Source organism: Pholcus phalangioides, unplaced genomic scaffold (assembly GCF_987345545.1).
Source record: "Pholcus phalangioides strain wild (caught in Gottingen) unplaced genomic scaffold, Ppha-v1.0 ptg000007l_1, whole genome shotgun sequence".
Classification (NCBI taxonomy): domain Eukaryota; kingdom Metazoa; phylum Arthropoda; class Arachnida; order Araneae; family Pholcidae; genus Pholcus; species Pholcus phalangioides.
Window position 1 is genome coordinate 39,528,889 of NW_028301600.1, and position 21,462 is coordinate 39,550,350.

Below are 21,462 nucleotides of genomic sequence, written 5' to 3' on the forward strand. Positions count from 1 at the left end.
ATACACGAGGTTTCATTTGTGATAAAAAATCTATAGAATGGGGAAAAATAACCTCAGGCAAAAAAGTTAGAAAGTGAAGCTTTTCGTTTTCTCTGTCTTAGGATTGCTATTTAGGATTTGCTATTCAGAAAAGCGATAAGATTCAGATATCATGAAGCTCAATTGGTCAAACGAAGGAAAAGAGGTGGGGCGGGGGGGGGGGGGGGACAGAATGCAAAGAAAGCAGACCCTCATAAAATCCGTATGTAGGTCTTGAGTTTCAGGAATATGAGATTTTTCGGGAATTCCAGGAAGTCTTACAAAAAATTGCTTCAGGTGAAATAGTGACAAGAAAAAAATTTTGAAACTATCAGGGATTTTTGAGGTTCCGTCACTTTTGATTCCGCGGAAACCCCAAAAAAACTCTCATGGAACCCTAGGGTTCCGCGGAACACTAGTTGGAAAACCCTGCTTTAGACTCACTTGGATCACACTGCAATATAAGCTTTTCCTTTCATGCGTTTATGGTTTCCGCCCAATCACCGGTGCTGAATCATGCCTTAGAGATAGGGTGACCATACGTCCCGTATTTCCCGGGACAGTCCCGGTATTTTCTCTTTTTTTGGCCGTCCCGACTTTTTGGCAAAAGTGTCCCGGTTTTTCCCGTATTTCACACGACGCCTACTTGAATTTTTATTCTTTATTGAAGTCGAAGATTGAAATTATTTTTCAACTCATAAATTATTTTATGACAGTTACAACTATATATGGGATATTAATCTCCCACATTTGCCTTGGTAAACGGTTTTTTTTTCGTGGAATACATTTTAATCCACTGCAATTTGTAGTAATGCATCATTTCCCGCCATTGTGATTTTTCCGTAATTTCAACAATATTTGGCAACTTTGTTTGGTTTTGGCATCGTTTTTGGCGATAATTGGCGATGTCCCGTATTTTCCCGTATTTGGAATCCCGATGTCCCGTATTTTCCCGTATTTGGAATCCCGATGTCCCGTATTTCTCTCGAGGAAATATGGTCAGCCTACTTAGAGATATTATCAAATATGCATTTGACGCTTTTGAAAAGTTTGAATCCATTTATATTATTGGTCTCGACATCAAATCTGCTTATGACGGTGTTTAACACAGTATTTTAATTGATAAACTTCAAAAAATTGACTTTGAGGGTAATTTTATTAATTGGATCCGCAACTATATTGTTAATCGCAATCACTTTGTTTCCTGGCGTGATCACTCTTCTGATCAATTTTCTCCTGGCTGTGGCTTTATCCAGGGCTCTACATTATCCCCGATTCTCTTTGCTCTCTTTACCATTGATTTTTTCTCAGTTATTTCTCAACATATCAATGTCTTCTGTTATACAGATGATTTTTTCTTGATGGTTCGCTCTGCTGATGGACTTCGGGCTGAAAGGGAGTTGAAGACTGCCCTAAACAACACTATCTCTTGGGCTATCTCATGAAAGTGGTCTTTCGATTTCCATATCCGTCACGATTCACTATCTTATCTAGGAAAAACCTACCGTATGTGCCTTCTTTTAACATTAATGGTGAATCTATTCCATATGACCACTATTTAAAAATTCTTGGAGTTCGTCTAGATATTTCTCTTCGTTGGAAAAAGCACATTAATTATTTTCGTTCACGAAGCGTTTTCGCTCTTAATATATTTGCAGATCCATTTCACATTTCTCCAGAAATATCCCATGTATTATATGAAGCCTATCTTTCTTAATATTATTAGTACCCTTTTGGGATATGGTGCTATTGTCTGGTTTAATGCAGCCAAAACTCATATCGATAAACTCTATACTATGTATCATTCTGCTATAAGAGCCATTATGGGCTTACCTATCTTTACTAGAATTGAAAAGATGAGAACTATTCTAGGTGTGCTTTCACTGCGCGATCTTTTACTCTTTAGATGTAGTAAGTTCCGCCTATCTGCAACTGCCTCTCCCACTTAAGCTCTTAATAATTTATTTGATTCGGGTTTTAGCCAGTTATCTCCACCTCTCCTCAAAAGGATAAACAACTCCATGTTTTCACTATTCCCATTCGTTCACTCTCAGACCGACCTATTTATTCTTTTCTCCCCTGGACTGTCCCCAATGTTTCCATCATTATCGATGAATTGGAAATCAGACAACTCAAGGTATTTTGCTTCGTCCCCAATTGTTTCAGCAACTTCTGAGTTCTTTGGACCGTTCCTGTGTTCTTATTGCTACTGATGCCTCTAAGAAAGACTATGTGGTTTGTGGCGCTTTTTGCCCTACGACTAATGTCATTAAAATTGTGGATTCATAATAAATCATTTGTTTTTACTGGGGAAACTATTTCTATTGTTCATAGACTCCGTTCGTTTTTTCGCTGTCAGGGCCAACCTATTTTTGTCTTTTCTGACTCTATTGCTTTCACTCCGGGAATTTTCTATTCATTCCCCTATGGACATTCGTTTATTGTATGCTCAGATTACTACAACTAGTCGTAGCAGGCACATCTCACTCATTTGGGTCCCGGGTCATTCGGCCATTTCCTTCAATGAAATAATTGATCACAAAGTCAGCTCTATGGTCAACAGATCAGTTACCCTTTCTCCAACTAGCCTCTATGTTGAAGATCAGAAAGCCAACCTCAGATATCTTTTCAGATATTATTATAAATCTCTACTTGAGGCTTCCATCCTAGAGTTTCATATATTTTACAATAGCTGTAAGAATTTATCTCGTTATTTCTCTAAAAGTAAACTTGAACGTCTTTTCTATAGGCTTATTGGTGACCGTGCTTTTCTTTTCTCTTACCTTCATAGAATTAAGAAAGCTGATAGTCCTTTGTGTAAGCATTGTCATATTAATGAAAGCTCTACTCATTTTTTATTTCACTGTTCAAGGTATGATTCTCTCAGGAAATCCACATTCCATAAATTCTCTCCTCTGCCTCATAGTGGGAAAGATTTTTTTCTCTGCTCCACAAGGCCGCAACTATGGGGGGGAGGGCAGTGGGTCTCGTGCCCCTGGCGCTAGACCCGAGGGGGCAAAAATTTCATTCAGAAACCTCTCTTTCAACATTACAAGGGGGCGTCAAAATGCGCGCTTGCCCCTGGTGACCAAGCATCTAGTTGCGGCCCTGCTGCTCCACCCTTAGAGACTCCACCACATGATATTGCAGTTTGTTTTGAAAAATTTGTTTTGCTTAGCTCCAGATTCTCTTGATTTTTTCCCTTCTTTCTTTGGTTTTCCCTCTTTCTTTTGGTCTTTTGGGTTCCTTCTTTTTGCACACATACTCAATTAGGGACAACATGTCATAATTCTCATTTAAAGTGGTCTAGCATCGTCCCCCAGACCTGAAGAATCACCTTTTTTCCTTTAATCCAATCTATTGCCTTTTTGTATATCTTGCTTTGTATTTTGATATTGTTTGTATTTTGCCATTTTTGTTTTTGTCTCTCTATCTTGCTTTGTATTTTGATATTGTTTGTATTTTGCCATTTTTGTTTTTGTCTCTCTATCTTAGATGTTTTTTCTGTGTTTTTGCTCTTCCCCTCCTTTCAGTCTAAAAGAATAACAATCAGGGGGAATAGCCAGGCTGCTAAGAACCCTGTATAATTAGAATTGGAATTCGAAGAAGGGAAATCATCCGTTTTGTTTACAAACATAATAAGTTTCTTTTTCGTTGTTTTTCAAAAAAAAAAATGGACAACAAAGAACTTTTTCTATGTTGTCGAAGTGGTGATTTACCTAGAATAAAGTGAGAAATTCGCAAATCTCTTACAATCACCTCATAAATAATTTATTTTCAAGTTAACTGAAAAGTATGCAATGAAAACAGAAATTAATGATTGCCACGGGAGTAAAATAAACAATAACAAAAATAATATTTAAAGAAAAGATTATTATCTTAGTTTTATACTCAACTATCGAAAATGGGAATTTGTATCATCACTCATATAAAATGTACACTTGAATAAATCATAATGTGTCTTAAAGGTCGTATAATTTAAAGAAATAAATAGTCGAATGTGTCCATGGTTTATGTATATAGTTACGTTATTTACGTATATAGTTATGTATATACGTTATGTATATAACCGGGGGCCTAAACGTTTTACGTTCATAGCACCCTTGGGAAAATTTTAAGAAAGAAATCGTGGCACCCCCTGATCGGTCTGAGGTGCCGCGACACGCTGGTTGGGAATCACTCTTGATTGCTTCTTCCATACATAATAAAACTTGGTAAGTTGTCCAACTGTCTAATTTGAACCATTTTTCATATAACCGAATACTTCAATAACCTCTGTAATAACATGAGACAAAACCTAACTCGTTCACATGCCTATATTGCATATTGACCACCCGTATACGTAATTTTAACTATCAATCCAATACAAAAGCGCTTTTATAGGTTGACCGCTATTGTAATCCCCTGAATTTACTTGAAGAGAAAGTCGTTTTTATTACTTTCTCAAGAAATATAAAACTATGGAATTGAAAGGGTTTTTTGAAGCATTTTACTCTGCTATTGATTAGCTGCACTTTGTATCATGCAAGCAGCCAGATATTTTTTGTTTACAAAATTTTCAACATATGTACAATACAGAGGGTGTTAAAAATATTTCATTCATAAAAAATATGTAATGGTGTGTAGGGTTTAAATTCAATCAAAATGTAGAATTGTACATAATTTCTTCTATTACAGTAAAACCCCAGTTAATGATCAGCACTCAGATGCGGTCACCTCTGTTTTACAGTCATAATAATTTTCCTCATTCTTATCAAAGTATGCATTTTAAACCCTTGCTTAATTGTCACCCTACATTAATAGTAGAATTTTTGTGTCCCGCTCAGATATGCTGCTGTAGTCTAATTTACCTGGGTCCCGGGACCTAGGTTATTCGATAAACCTGGGTCCTTTCTGAGTGAAAGAGGGTCCCTCTCAAAAAAAATTTATCTTGAAAAAAATTATGACTCTCCCCCCACCCTCCCACTCCCCATAATTCACTGGTATCTCTCCATGAACTTTCTTTCAGCATGCCCCAGGTCTTTGATCCATGGGCGGAGATATGGGGGGGGGAGGGTTATTGCCCCCCAGCGTCAAAGGTTGAGTCGACTGATCTAATGTATGTATGAAATGACATCATCATCATCGTGCCCCTCCCCCCCCCAGCAATAATGACCTTGCCCCCCCCCCAGACTTCCAAGTCAATCTCCGCCTATGCTTTGATCACCTGCTTATATTTCTTCGTTGAGACTGAGCGGTGGGTCATGTTCTGGGTAGGAGAAGAAGGTATCTGTGAATCAAGTATAATTCATTTCTAAAAACATATGTTCTATCCAAAGGTTCATTTACTTTCATTGTCTACTAGTAGGAAAAGCTTGCAAAGAAGCTCATTAGCACTGAGAATTTAACGTATGGAATTCCGCACATGTAATAAATCTGAAACAAATATACAGTTGATCCCACTTATAACGTTTCTCCCATTTAGAACTTTTTTCCACTTAGTACAACTTATTTTCGTGGTCCTAACAATAAATGGGAAATCTTAATGAGAGTTACTTAAAGTGTTTTCCTATTTACAATGTTTTTATAACGGTTTTTTGAAAAACGTTATATAAGCAGGATCCCACTTTAATTAACAGTTGGAGGCACTCATTTATATATGTCTACTAATAAATCAATCTATAAAGTCCCTTCTGATTGATTCTACATTTCGTTAAAAAAATCTTAGCGCTTTCAATATCTTCTGATTAAATTTAAAGCAAATTTTCAATTTTTTCTCTCTGACACTTATTTTCTGATTCCCTATTCATACTTTGGTTTTCCTGGTAAAATTATTTTATTTTTCCTCTCTGATGGTCCACCACTCTGATCTGTCACCTTTTAACTGCCACATATTTTCACACCTGAATATGGGAGCTATGTCAGATTTGTGTTGAAGAAACTTAAGTGTGCTTATGTGTGTGTGGCCAGCATTTGGCGTGTTTTGTGTTCAGTAGGTGGTGCCATCTATCTAGGGCAGCAACTAGATACTTTCTCAAATGGGGCAAGCACACATTTTGGCACACCCATGTAATGTAGAAGAAGCAGTTATAAAGGGTGAATTTGGTGGCCCCCTCTAATCCAGAGCCTGGGACACTAGACCCGCCTGTCCCTTTCCCCCCTCCCAGTTGCGACCCTGCATCCTCCAAACTGGTAATGCGTGCATTTGAAATTTAATGTATACATATTTGTGTGTGTTGTTGGTCTGTGTGATTGCCATGGCAACCAGAAGTTTTTCAAAGGAATAGCCAACTCAAAATTTCAAAACCTTACAAAATCACATTTTTAGCCAATTACCATTGTGCAATCGTTAGTTGCAAACCCGGATTTTCACCAAAATCAAAATTGGGGGGAGGGGGATTATAAGGGCCTTCCCCCTTCCCGAAGATTAAAAATTAAAAATATTTTTGAGAGAATTAAAATATTGGAATAAAATAATTTCTTTTGTAATAAAATAATTTCTTTTGTAATAAAATAATTTCTTTTATACTATCTGTTAATTTGAAATTGTTTTCGAGTGAGTGACCCAAACTTTCTTTGAAGAATTAGATCCTTGTGCCCCTTCAAAAGCCGATTCTGCGTACACATCTGTGATTTTCGCGATGTGAAACGGTGACTACCACATATAGCAGCTAAATGACAAAACTGTATATATTCAAGGTAGAGTTTTTACAGATTCGGTTTTTTTCCACGGAATTGGGAAAGTTTTACAATTTGAATAGGCGTTCCAATCCTTTATGGTTTAAAAATAAAAAATGCGCATTCGCAATATTGTAAAAGCAAGGCGAATTTACGGGGTATTAGACGCTGTCTTTGAATGCTGGCAGATAGCTGCGAAAGTACCGTAATTTCCAGTATGTGACCGGAAGGGAGAAAATCTGCAGGGGATTAAAAACTCCAAAATTTGGCAATTACACGGCCTCTAATTCAGGGAAGCAACTAGATCTCTCTCATTTTATTCGTCAACAACCCGCATGTATATCAATACAGTACAGTGTACAAAGTAGTAAAACCACTTTTTCAAGGTCACGTGATCATGATAGACGGTAAAAAGAAAAAAAAAGAAAGGGAAAATGTTTGGGAGGTTTTCTTTACTTTTTTCTTATAACTAGGAAAAAATGCGTCGCTGAGGACGCATAAACAAAATTTTTATGCATCCTTTTCTAAAATTCCGGGTATTTGATGCGTTATAACACATCAATGGCATCTCTGCTGCTGATGTCCTAAAAAAAAAGTTTTTTCTGTATTATGCCACTTTATTTATAGTTTTTAGTATTGACAGGACTGATCTTTGTAAGTTTTGACCACCTGTCCAAGTTGACTAGAACGTTGTTGCACCAAAGTTGGCTAACTTTTACTGGTTTTATTGTATTTTTATCCTGGAAATGTCTTGTGACATCCCTTTTTGAATTCATGGCACTATAAAGTGCTGCAGCATACAGTTTTTAGAAATCTGTGCTCTAGAATTTTGTTCACATGAAGTAGGCTCCTGTATATGATGAAATGTTTTTTTTTAAATTTATACAAATCTGTTTCTTTGAATTTTTTCATATAATATTAAATATTTCATTGATAATTTTCAAGTAGTTTTAAAAGTATTCTGTGAATTTCCAATGACTAATAATGCGTGCACATAAAACTTGAACCAATTTTTTTTCATTAGGTATTTAGTTGAATGTAAAGATGTTGAACTGAATATACGAGACAATTGGGATAGCACCCCATTGTAAGTAAAATATATTGTTGATGGCTTTATTTAAGTTGTATTTTCGTAATGTCTATTATTTCCCAGAGTATTATAATTGCTGTCATATCTCGGCTGATAAAGATAATTTGTTAGGCAAAATCTTCATTAGCTGAAATGCAATTTCTCATAGGTTTCTATGGAAAATCAGTTAATTCATTTTCAGGTATGGCTCAAAATTTAAAGATAAGTTTTTTGAAACACCAAAGAAGCACTGTAAAAAAACTAACTGGTAAAATGAACAGCTTCACATTTGGATGAAAGAGAATTTACATGAAGTTGAGAAACAAAAGATCTTTTTGTTTTATGTTATTTACACAACCCAGTCAGGTTTGTAGGTATGTATAGGCCATATGTGATGCGATCAGCTCATATATATGTCTCATATATGCAGATAGAACAGATAGTCTCCTAAAATGTCGAGACCATTCAGTTTGATACTAAAAGTCTTGCACCAAAAGAACAAGGGCAATAAGATTATTCAAGTCTAGGCTCTATTTTTTAATGCATTTTTTTTACTTTGATTAATCATTTATTTTACACAAAATTGTAGGCGGAGACAGACTTGAAAGGCTGGGGGACACAATAATGACGATGTCAATTCTTCATATATGTGCACGTACATTAAATCAGTCTGCTCTGTCATTGATGCTTGGAAGAATACCCCCCTGTATCTTCAGCTATGCATGAAATGATAAAAGCTTTCTGGAAGAAAAATCGGAAGTGATTCTGATGCCGATAAAAATTAATCAGGTTCTAAAGACAGTTATACTTATGAAAATTTTGAGCAAATTCAGTTCCAACATAGTTTGCTATGTATTCATGTGCATCCATGTCAACTAAAATCTTTGTTAGCCAAAATTTTTATTCATTAGCTGAGGTAGAAATTTTATGGAAAAAAATCTTCATTAGCTGAGGTAGAAATTTCATGGAAAAAAATCTTCATTAGCTGAAAAATTGTTAGCAGAGTATCACTGTACAGTAGAGCTGCTGCATGTGCATGAGCAGAGATAGACTTGAAAATGTGGGGCACAATGATGATGATGTCAGTATGGATTTTTGCATATATGTTAGGTAGTCCAAAAAAAAACCCATCCGTGATGTTGGAGGGGGGAAGCATTACTACCATACCTCCACTCATATGTATCAATGCCTTTTCAGGCTTTTCCGTATATACCTGAAACACCACGGATGGAAGAGAACAGCCTTTGTGACTTAAACTGTGAAGTATAAGCATGGATGCTAAAAATCTGGCCTTAGAGGTGAATCTGTCCCATTCAAGGAGTTGAGCCAGCTCACAAAAAAATTTATAAAATATTTCATTTTAAAATATTACATAGAATGTGAACATGAATATGTTATACTGCATATATGAGAAATAGGATTAGATAAACTGCAAACATCATTGAACTCTGTATCAATTTAAGTAAATCAGTTATATTTTTACATTATTCATATGTGTTGTTCATACATATTTGTGCTCCCTCCACCCCTAAAGAAGTAATTCAGCAAAAATAGAATCTGAGAAATTTCAATTTGGATTTGATCCACAAATTATACATGTCATCTGCTGTTCTATAAAATATTTTTGCATTGTGGAAAAGTGATTGTAATATTTATCTTGTAACAAAATCCTGGAGATAATTTCTTTTTTTTTGCCTTCAGTGAAATTAAATTTATTCATCATCATTGCTATAGCATTTACTGTATATAAAACTGATTTATCAATCTTAAAAAATTTTCATATACAGTAGCCCGACAATATGGTAGTCTAACTACACTGCTCAAAACAATTAGGGGAGGACATGGTTTTAACAAAATTACGCAAAGATGTATACCGGTAAGTAACATAAAATGAATCATCCATAATTTAAAGCCTAGCAGGAAACGGAAGAAGAAAACTTCATATGCAAATCAAAGTTCATGACGTCAAAAACCAGAAAAAGGAGATAAGGGCAGAAATCGGGATGTTGGAGAAACGTCTGTTTTACTGCCTTAACTGTGAAATTCGATTGCGCAGTATTTTTTTTTTGAGACAAAGTGACTTGAGGATGTCTCAACAACGTGATTTACCGGAATCCATGGCATGGCATGTTATAGGCAGACTGGAATCCGGGCAAACACAACGTAGTGTCGCGGATGCTGTTGGAGTCGCCAGAAGTGTTGTTGCAAGGCTGTGGAATCGATTCCAAGAAACAGGAAATGTTAGACGTCGACCAGGGCAAGGTCGGCCACGCGCCACTACAGCAACTGATGACCGGTATATACGGTTAACAGAACAGAGAATGCTACGCAGCTGCAAAGACGGTTGCTCTTGGCAACAGGATGAAGGGTGTCCAGCCAAACAGTAACTGGCTTCATGAGGGAGGGCTCTATGCACATAGGCCAATGGTCTGCATTCCGTTGACCCCACGCCACCGTGCGGCCCGAAGAAGATGGTCTGCTGAACATCGAGATTGGGAGCAACATGATTGGAGCCAAGTGCTGTTTACAGACGAGTCCAGATTCAGTCTGGAGTGTGACACCCGACGTGTTCTGGTATGGAGGGACAGGGGCACTCAAAATAACCCGCATTCGTTCATGAAAGGTCACAATACAGATGAGCTGGTTGGATGGTATGGGGTGGAATCAGCATAGGCGGACGTACGGACCTGCATATCATTCGGAATGGCACTTTGACAGCCCGAAGGTATGCAGACGAGATACTGCGACCTCATGTCATCCCTTACGCTGGAGCCATTGGAGATTCCTTTGTTTTCCAGGATGATAATGCCCGACCGCATAGAGAGCTCGTCTGGTGGAGAACATGCTTGAAGCTAAAACAATACAGCGTATGGAATGGCCAGCGTGCCCTTCTGACCTGAATCCTGCAATCGAGCATGTTTGGGACATGCTCGGACGACGCATTGCTGCGCGACCAAGGCTGCCTGTTACTGTCCGAGACTTGCAGATTGCACTTCTTGAGGAGTGAAACAGTATTCCCTAAAGTCTGATCGATAACCTCATCGCATCCATGGCAAACAGGTGTGCAGCAGTCTTAGCTGTTCGAGGAGACCACACGCCCTATTAAAACTCATGCATCATGTCTAAACAGTACTTTTTTTTATCGTTTACATGTAACCAAATTGTTGCCCTAAATCATCTTTTCATGTTTTTTCCATATTTTCAAAGAATTAAAGCTTAATTCCAAATTTTTTTACGTCTTTTTTCTGTATTGCGCATTGATACGCGTGTACTATCCATTGTATGCCAATACGTGGCTGTCTCGCACGGTTTTCTTCACTTTTTTGCTTGCTCCCCTAATTGTTTTGAGCAGTGTAGTTATTTATTCATTTTTATAGAAAATAATTAAGACCATCTTTTCTTATCTTTTTTCTGCATTAAGTTTCTCTTAGTGTAGCTATAAAATCAAGGAAGTGAATGTCATCCGAAAATGTTGATGGAAGTAGTAAATGTGCATCATGAATAAACAAACAGAATTTATTCAGATCGTTACATTTTATTAACATTATACTTTTTTTTGTAGGTATTATGCTTGTTTATGTGGGCACCTTGATGTTGTTGAGTATCTTCTACAAAATGGTACATTTATTTCCTTTCACTTTCATGTTATTTCTTTAAAGTATATCAAGGCTTGACAAATCCTAGGTATCAGGTCACCATGGTGCCTAAAACTTTGTCTGTGATTACTAAACTGAAGCCATTGCTGTCTTAACGCATGGGCCCACCCAGGCACAGCCCAGGGGCCTCAAGAGAAAACTTCAGAAAAATGAGAAGTAGAATTTTTCGAGAATTTGCTAGGTAGGGCATCAGAAAAATCACTTGGTCAGGGGCCCCCATGATGCTCTTAAGACGGCCCTGACTGTAGCTCAGGAAAACAAATTTCTGGAATTTATCTTAGCTTGTATACTAACAGGAAAAGAGGTCACAAGTCCCAGAAAAGTAAAAAAAAAAAAGTCACTTTTTAGATCTTTTCCCTCTGAAAAAAATGTTTGGCTCTTAAGAAATTTGTCTGGCAACTTATTCTTTTTTGGTTATTCAAATCCTCAGGTAAAAAATTATGAGCACTTGACAAGCAAAGTTTGTCAACATATTTATTCCTCATCCCATTATTTGGATATTTTGATACAAAAAGAAAAGAAACTTCTTGGACAGACAGTAATCATTTAGCATTTTGCCCTATTGAGCTTATATTACTAAAAGGAGAAAAGAGCCACCATGATGGCAGAAACATGGAATTCAAGGATATCATGTGATAATACACAGTTCGTGCCACGCAATTTTCCCATTGAAATGTGGTTCCAATCTCTAAAGCGTGGGTCTTGAACCTTTCTTAAGTCGCGAGCACTGCCTATACCCATCGTCAAATGAAGAGCATCCCTTACGCCAACTTTGATAGATTTATGCCTAAAATCTGCATTAATTGTAATCCTTGAATGCGCCACACATATTTTTACAGGATGTTAAATTGAAACATTGATAGAGTGCTCGCGAGCATGCAATGGGACACAAGCATTGAGCACCCTTGGTGCTTAGAGGAGCAACAGGTTGAAGATCGCTGCTCTAAAGATTGCAATTGATTGTCTTCTAAAGATTAAAAAACGATAGAGAACCTTAGATATTAAAAAGGTTATATTATTTCTTGCATTAATTCTGGATTTATTTACTTCATTAATGCTGGGATAATTTTCATTAATTCTGGAAGTATCTCTTTCATTAATTTTAGAATTTTTCTTTCATTAATTTTAGAATTTTTCTTTCATTAATTTTAGAATTTTTCTTTCATTAATTTTAGAATTTTTCTTTCATTAATTTTAGAATTTTTCTTTCATTAATTTTAGAATTTTTCTTTCATTAATTCTGGAATTGTTTTTTCATCAATTCTAGAGAATTATCTCTCATTAATGCTAAAGTTATTTCTTTCATTAATGCTGGAATTATTTATTTTATTAATTATGGAATTATCTCTTTCATTAATGCTGGAATTATCTCTTTCATTAATGCTGGAATTATTTATTTTATTAATTATGGAATTATCTCTTTCATTAATTATGGAATCATCTCTTTCATTAATTGTGGAATTATCTCTTTCATTAATTGTGGAATTATCTCTTTCATTAATGCTGGAATTACGAAGGTCATCCAGAAAGTAACAACCAATTGCGCATTCCCGCTGCACAGGGCATGCAATTGTCACCATTCAAAGTCATCCAGTTTACCCGACTATTTGCTTTATACAAAAGATTTGGAAAAGTGGCTGAATGAAGAGATATTGGTGTTTAAGGGAAGGAAAATTCATCTCTACCCTCACTGGGACTCGAACCCCAGCCTCTTGTTTGCTGGACGAGTGCTCTACCAACTAAGCTGTGAAGACAGATAGAGTTCACCCCCCCCCCTTGGCACATATGTATATGCTTAATGGCTCCATGCAATAGACGGCGGCAACATTCTGAAACATAGCTCACAAATGACATCAGGATCCACCAGATGGCGATGTATACATAGGAAGTTACGCTCTAAGGGAGGTGAACCAACAGCACCTAGAGAAGAAATTCTCAGCATGAAGCTTGTGACTTCATTGAGGTAGGCCATCTCACCTATAGCCATTCGATATGCTACAAAAGGGTTAAGATGGCACATGTGTCTGCCTGCTACATCCAATGGCTATAGGTGAGAAGGCCAATCTTAGTGACATCATGAGCTTCTTGCGGAGGCCTTATTCTCTAGGTGGTGTTGGGTGAACTCTATCTGTCTTCATAGCTTAGTTGGTAGAGCACTCATCCGGCAAACAAGAGACCAGGGTTTGAGTCCCCATGAGGGCAGAGATGAATTTTCCTTCCCTGAAACACTGATATCTTTTCATTCAGCCAGTTTTCCAAATCTGTTATATTAACAGGGGAGAGTGACGTCTTCCTACATATATTTGTTTTAGTTTTCCGTGAGTATTGGTCACAAAAGCTAGTTTTTGTGGATTTTGTGCTAATTTAAAATAAACTGTGATTAAAAATACTGCCGACTGTGAAGTGCAGGAAATTATTTGATTCCTTAATGTTCAAAAAGTGAATCATGTGTACTCTGATACAATAATGAATAGAAGAAATGTGAGAAAAAGGGGTGTGTAATTTTTAATGAAAAATGAACTAATATGCATGACGATACTCACATCAGACACCCATCACTCATTATAGATGCTTTGCTGCATTAAGTTGATGGCATTCGTATAATTCCCCACACTTCTCAGTTGGAGGGATTTTTAATCAGACATTTCATTTTAAATTAGCTCAAAATTCACAAAAATAAAATTTTGAAATCAATACACAGAAAACTAAAGAGAACAGCTGGGGAAACTGATCAACCTCGAATGACGAAGATCGCATGACGTGTGTGGTGGGAATGAGGAAACGCTCATTACTTTCTAGATGACCTACATATTTCTTTCATTAATGCTGGAATAATAATCACAATCTTTGAAAAAATAAACAATTCCTTCCTTCCTCATTTCCCTTTAAACTCCCATGGATGCCATAAGAAAATAACAGGGATTGTGCTGACAGTAAACATGTCACGTGATCTTCAGATGAATGATGTTTAGGATACTGTTCTCAGCACTGCTGAGGCAGAGACAGCTGATGTCATTATCCCTCCAATAATACAGTATAAGCTCAATGTTTAACCCTTTGTTTGACAGTGTTGCTCTCAAAAGCAACATGAGGTTCTTATATTTTTCAGATAAAGGCATTGTATATTTTGAGCTTGTTTTTGCATTGATGCTTCTAAACAACTCCTAAATATTCAATTTTTACCTGTAAGCTGTTCATGAAGTTTTGATAATACCAGTGGAATGACTAATAGGTATATATGTCTCCCATTTCTTGACGAGTCAAGCAAGAATGATTTTTTACCCTTGCATTTTTAAGGGAAATACCCAAGTGTAGAGGAGACATCGCTGTGCATTCTTCGACAATGATAGAATAGTATGTTGGTAAACAATAAATGGCATTTTTAAACTATTCATATATACGTAAATCTTATAAATATGGTGTATAACTTCCCAACATCCCCCGAAGTGCAAAATCCCATATTTTTTTTAATATTGACAATAAATTTTTTTTTGTCATGTAATAGCATTCAGGGTGCCTCATTTGTTTAATATAACCCCTCAAAATTTTTCTCCCCTGGATATTCCACATGCTTGCCAATTAAAGGGTTAATAAAAAGGATTGTATAAGTCACATTAAAAAATATATATATTTCATTTTTGAATCCATTTTATATTTTAAAAAAGTTAGTGTGATTAGTTTGATCTTGATTTTTCATATGTTCTTTAGTCTCAAACTCGATTAATTTCTATTATTTTGTTAAATTTGTTTTTGAAGTTATAAATTTTTTTTGTTTTTTTTCAGTTGTAGGTACAAAAATGTGCTTGGTTAGTCAAGGTGTGTATAAGTTAAATGTGAGTTTATTCACAGGTGCTCGATGTGAAGCAAATACTTTTGATGGAGAAAGGTGTCTGTATGGTGCTTTGAATTCTCAAATTAGAAGTGTCTTGAGGAATGCAAAAGTTATTACATCTAAAACTATGAAAAGGCACAGTTTTGATGAGTTTTTAAGAAAGTGAGTTTTGAAATAATTTATTCATTCTCTGGAAATAATTTATTCATTCTCAGGAAATAATTTGTTCATTCTCTGGAAATAATTTGTTCAATTTTCTACTATATAATTTTCTTTAATTTTATTTTTTTCACACATTGACTTTTGTGAATGAAATGTGTTTAAGTATCAATTTTTGCAATTTCAGTGTAAGATTTGTTAAGTACTACTACCTCTAGCAGAATGTGTTCAATCATATACAAAAACACTAGAAATAGTGCGTTCAAAATCCTAAAAACAAAATTAAAAAAAAATTTCTCACAGTTAAACTGTTTTACAGGTGGAAATAGTTATTCCAAATATGAAATTAATGAAAAAATAAATCATAAGTTTATTTCAATGCGATCTTGAAAAACATTTTATGAGTTTGCAACACCCGGGAAAAAGATGGTTTTTTTTAAATGATCATCACGTATTCCCAAGAGATCTTTATGATCTGTCCGGAGAATTCGTTAGTAGACATCCATGCCCAAACCAGGATTTTAACCCAGACCTGCACAGTCAGAAGCTAGCTCCCTAATCATTGGACTGCCAGACAGCAACTTTGGTGGCGGCTTTGATCAGGAGATTTCAGACCACTTTTTTAGGAGATAATCAATGTTTTAACCCATCCAGTGGTTCTGGCGTAATATTATGTCGAAGTTCTATGGAATAGATACAAAACGCCATCCTTTCTCTTGCAAAATGTGTGTGCCGATTTGAGATAAGAAAGTTACCTTGAGAATTTTTTGTGTGAATAGATTCATAGAACACGTTTTTCACTTGAAATATTTCCCCCCCCCCCCCCACCATTTTCATCCGCTTGTTTTTGCTTGAAGAGTTGTATCAAGTACATAAAATACAATATGCAAAGACATGAAGTTATTGAAAATATTTGAAATATAAAAATGTTGAGGAGGGAGCGAATCCAATATTTCTGTAGGTAGAAATTGTAGCAAATATTAAGTGAGCTTGGGCAAACCATGGATCTAGGGGGGGGGGGGGTGATCGCCCCTCCCAAGATCCGAATAATATGACAAAAATTGGCCTTTCTCATAAAATACAGGAAGATTCGATGAACTTACACAATAAGTCACTCTTCCCAACACATTATCCTGCATCCACACCTGGCTTGGGCTCATGGACCTGATGCAAGTTTATATGCCTACAATGATTATATATTATATAGTTCACTGGCAGTTTATTTATTTGGCATTATATAGTTATTTGTCCATTGTATTATACTCAATAGTTCTTTTTTGACAACAATTAATTTTTCATTATTTATTTTTTGTTTGATGTATGTTTCATTCCACGTCACTGATTTATGCATGGTACTAGAATCTGAAACCTCAGTTGGTGGAGGGAATCAGATTCAAGGGCATCAGAAGTGTTTTAGACTCATGGGCACTGGTGCTTGGCCTGAGCTTCATGTAAAAATTTGGATTTCGGAATAAAGTTTTTGGTGTGCTCGGATGCACGCCAAAAAATGCTGGAGTGCTCAAACACCCATGGCTTTGAGGCAACAGTTTTACATACAATGTTATATAAACGGTCCTTAATGTAGGAACTTTTAAAACCTCTTGTTTAAAAAAAACAAAGCTTATTTTCAAATGAGAAACAAATGATAACAAAAATTGTTCCTCGGCCGAAAATCACTACCTACTCCAATGATAAATATTCACTCATACACGTAACCCCTATCTCTATATGGCACATTGACTATTGTTAGTAAATCGCGAAAACCTGTTTTTGCAAGTAATCTTTTAGGTGAAGGCATATGGAAAAATAATCTAACTAGAATAATATTTTTCCCTCTGTTTTCTCCAGAATACTGTTTCTGATGAAAAGACTTTTTTTTTTTAATTTCTGCATAGAGAAAGAAAAAATATGTTTTATTGAAAGAAGGAGCGAGAAAGAAAACATTGGAGGGAATAAACTCATATGTTGGCTCTAAATATGTATACAAAATAATGTTTGCACACAAACATATAATACACACACTATTGGCCTCAAGGGACTTGAATGTCCTTCCAGCAGGGTTACTTGGTGATATTAGTTCAGTAACAGCCTTATTATTGTGGTTTGTACAGGTTGGTAATTGTTTCACATAAAGTGTATATATATATATATATTTAATTATTTTGTTACTGAAACAAGGAAAATATACATAAGTTTATAAATTTTTGTTATATTTATACACAGTAAATTAAAAGTCAACACTGAGTTGTTATATTGTATTGTTGTAATATTGTTATAATATAAGACTAGATGTATTTATAAAGTATATAAAGATATTGTTATTGGATCTTATATTATTATTTGTATGATTGATTGTATGATATAGATTTGTTATTTTTGGAGCAGTATATCTATAACTCTTTTGGAATAATGTTTTATTTGTTTTTGGCACTTGATATTTTTGGCACTCAACAGTTTTTTACTTTTTTTTCTAACATGAGTAAAATAAGTTTTTTTAGGTTAATTTTGGGCGTTGAATTCAAATATGAATGTACAAAATCTCCATCATGTACTGTTTTTTCTGTATGTATGATGGTCATTTTTTAAAATGTCTATATACTATGAAAAACTAATATATCTTGAAAATGGAAATAATTGGCATATTCTTAATAACAAATTATAATACATTTATTGTGATAGTTGTTCTATCATATTCATACATTGTCATATATGAAATAGCAAAAAAAAATTTTTCTCATACATATACATAAAACAAAATTTTTAACAATTTTTCCAGTATTTTATAAAAATAATTCATTTCTTTCTCTTATATATTGTGTTGTCTCTAAAAACCAACAGTAATCACTAAAGAAATTTCACGATGAAATTTCCTACATGTGTAAGCGAAAGAGGGTTCTCATACTAGGGGATTTCAATTACCCGGGTATTGATTGGGAGAACCTTTCATCTGGAAATCAGTATGAAAGAGACTTTCTTAAGTTGGTGCTCGAAAATTTTTTGTATCAGCATGTATCAGAAGCCACTAGGGGTACTGCTATTTTGGATTTAGTTCTTACTAGTTCTGAGGATCTAGTTGAACATGTTTCGGTGGGGGAAGAGTTTTCTTCCAGTGATCATCGTATCGTCAGATTTCACTGTAACTTTTCCTCGGGTAAGGTTGATAACAAAAGATTGGTTCCTTGTTTTCGGAGAACTAACTTTGATGTTTTGCGAAGAAGGTTAGCGGAAGTTTTCAAAGACCGGTTGGAATCAGTAGGGGTGGTAAGTCAATGGGAAGAATTTAGTACGAAGCTGTCCTCTGTTTTGCACGACGTCATACCCTTTGTTCGAAAAAAGCGTGTTTGTACATCACACCCTCTATGGTTCACGGATAGCGTGCGGAACCTTTATCTTGAAAAGAAAAGAGCATTCAGAGAGTATAAAAGTGGACGAGGTGACCTATCATTGTTTACTGATAAAAGAAGACTGTTGAAGAAAGCGATAAGGGATAGTAAAAAGCAAGTTGAATCTAGGTTGGCAGATAACATTGGCTCTGACCCAAAATCATTTTTTCGATACGTCAATAATGGATGTAAGGGGACAGTTGGCCCCCTCTCGATAGGAGGCTCAAAAGTAGAGAGCAATGTAGGCATGTGTAGTGCTTTCAATGACTTTTTCGCGTCGGTTTTTAATGGAGATAATGATATTCGATATACGGGTGTTGCATGGGGTAATAAAACGCTCAACGATATTCAAGTGGAAGACGTGGAGGTCCTAAATCTTCTAAGAAATGTATGTGCAAGCAAAGCACCAGGACCAGATGATATCTATCCCAGGGTTCTCAGGGAAGGTGCTAATGAATTGTTGGGGCCAGTCGCACAGATATACAGGAGTAGTGTTGCTGAGGGTATCGTCCCGAGAGATTGGAAACTGGCTAACGTTGTTCCGATATTTAAGAAGGGTAGTAGAGAAGTGGTGTCTAATTATCGTCCAGTGAGTTTGACGAGCTCCCTCTCGAAAATTTTGGAAATTATCATCAAAAGGCAGTTTGTGAAGTGGATAGACGAGAATAATGTATTGTCGGATAATCAGCATGGGTTCAGGAAGGGGAAGTCATGTGTAACTAACCTCCTTTGCTTCTATGATTACGTGACTAAGGCTTTGGGTAAGAGCAAAAATGTCGACGTTGTTTACCTTGATTTCCAGAAGGCATTCGATCGGGTCCAACATGGCAAACTCTTGAAGCGTTTACACGAGATTGGAATAGGGGGCAACTTGCTGAATTGGATAGAATCGTGGTTAAGAGATAGGTCGCAACGAGTTATGGTGAACGGGGAATTCTCTGGTTGGACAGACGTCACAAGTGGAGTTCCTCAGGGAAGTGTCCTTGGCCCCATACTTTTTTCACTTTTTATCGATAAACTCGATCAGGGTATCGATGGAATTACTAGCAAATTCGCAGATGATGTGAAGCTAATGGGGGTAATCGGGAATGAAAGCGATAGGGAGTTGCTCCAGACCAACTTAAACAAGATTGCAGCATGGGCAAATGAATGGAGCATGACGTTTAGCGTAGATAAGTGCATGGTCGCTCATTTTGGTTCGAACAACCCACGGTTCTCTTACGAGTTGAATGGTGTCACTATCCCGGATGCAACTAGAGTCACCGATTTGGGAATTCTCATTGACGAGCGACTTAAGTTTTCTGAACATTGTTCAGCGGTTGTCAAAAAATCGAATAGAATGCTTGGTCTCATTTTCAAAAAGGTCTCTTCGCGTTCTCCTAAAGTCATTCTTCCTCTTTTTCGAGGCTTAGTTCGTCCTGGACTGGAGTATGCTGTAAGGTTTTGGAGACCATACCTACAGAGGGACATAGACTTGGTTGAAGGGGTGCAGAGAAGAGCTACGCGTGTCCTTATTGGCACACAGGGCTTGAGTTATGAAGAAAGACTTCATTTTTTGAATATGTTTACATTGGATGAACGCAGGTGTCGAGGAGATATGATCGAAGTGTTCAAAATTTTCAATGGGATGGATAGGATGGACCATGAACTTTTAGTACACCGCCAATCGACTGCTTTTACAAGGGGACACCAGTATCGATTGGTGAGGGACAATGCAAGGTTATGGTGTCGCAGGGAATTTTTCTCCAATAGGGTTGTTAATAAATGGAATAGCTTACCCCCGGAGGTAGTAAATTGTAACACAATTGACACGTTTAAAAAGAAATACGATAAACATGTTGGGGTAAATCGAGAAGCTATCCATTCTTAGAATAAGACAACCATAAGTAATCTTTATGGGCATCGTATAATATTTTATCATGTGTATATATTGTTTGTAATTTGTGTTAATTGCATTTTTAATTGGGTTGCTGTATTTTTGAAACATATGACAACCATATTTTTATGGGCATCTTTTTAGCAGCCACCTCGTTGGGCATTTTGCCTGTTGTGGCGTTGTATTTGTATTTGTATTTGTATTTGTATAAAGCCCAGATTATATGTAAATGCATATGTGCATATACATTCGCATACTTTGGCCGTTTTTAACATTAATGCATATAAATGCATAAAATCGAAGAATTTCAGTATAAGTGCATATTTTTGAAGGTTTATTTAAGCTCGCTCAATTTTTCTTATATTTTTTCAAATAAATATTATTCATAATATTTTCATAACATCGGTTTTATCCCACAGGTGAAATTTAGTGAATTAATACATATTTATGAAGTGTTTTATGACTATTAACCATTTTATTGTAAGGCTATTTCTACAGATATGTCAAAGTGTTAAATTTTTTTTAGAAACAGTGTCGAAATTCTTTTGCTACTGGTATTTTTGTTATCGAGCAGTTATAACAAACTGAAAACTAAAAAATGCCTGAATAAAAAATATGTATAAGTTATTTGCATATGCGGGGTATATACATACAGGGGGGTAACTATCGACCGCCCAATAGTTACAAACCCTTGATTCCTTGTGAAAAACGTTTTCCGTTTTTTGATCTGACCCATAATTAATGAGTTATAACACTTTAAAAATTTATGCCGTCACTTACAAATCCGGCTAAATTCACCAAATGTATAACTT

General features: G+C 36.0%; 1 protein-coding gene across 2 annotated transcripts in view; it reads left to right on the top strand.

Annotated features, from left to right (window-relative positions):
* Window positions 1-3,605: 3,605 nt before the first annotated feature.
* Window positions 3,606-21,462, top strand: part of LOC149085266 (ankyrin repeat and BTB/POZ domain-containing protein 1-like) — a 103,434-nt gene continuing 85,577 nt past the window's right edge. Inside the window, exons 1-4 of one of the 2 annotated variants that reach the window (XM_089233177.1) lie at window positions 3,606-3,747; window positions 7,700-7,762; window positions 11,307-11,362; window positions 15,250-15,394. In XM_089233177.1, coding sequence (XP_089089303.1) covers window positions 3,692-3,747; window positions 7,700-7,762; window positions 11,307-11,362; window positions 15,250-15,394 — 320 coding nt within the window. In that variant the 5' untranslated portion in view covers window positions 3,606-3,691. The remainder of the gene's footprint in view (window positions 3,748-7,699; window positions 7,763-11,306; window positions 11,363-15,249; window positions 15,395-21,462) is intronic. The other variant, XM_089233178.1, reaches the window with a different exon arrangement.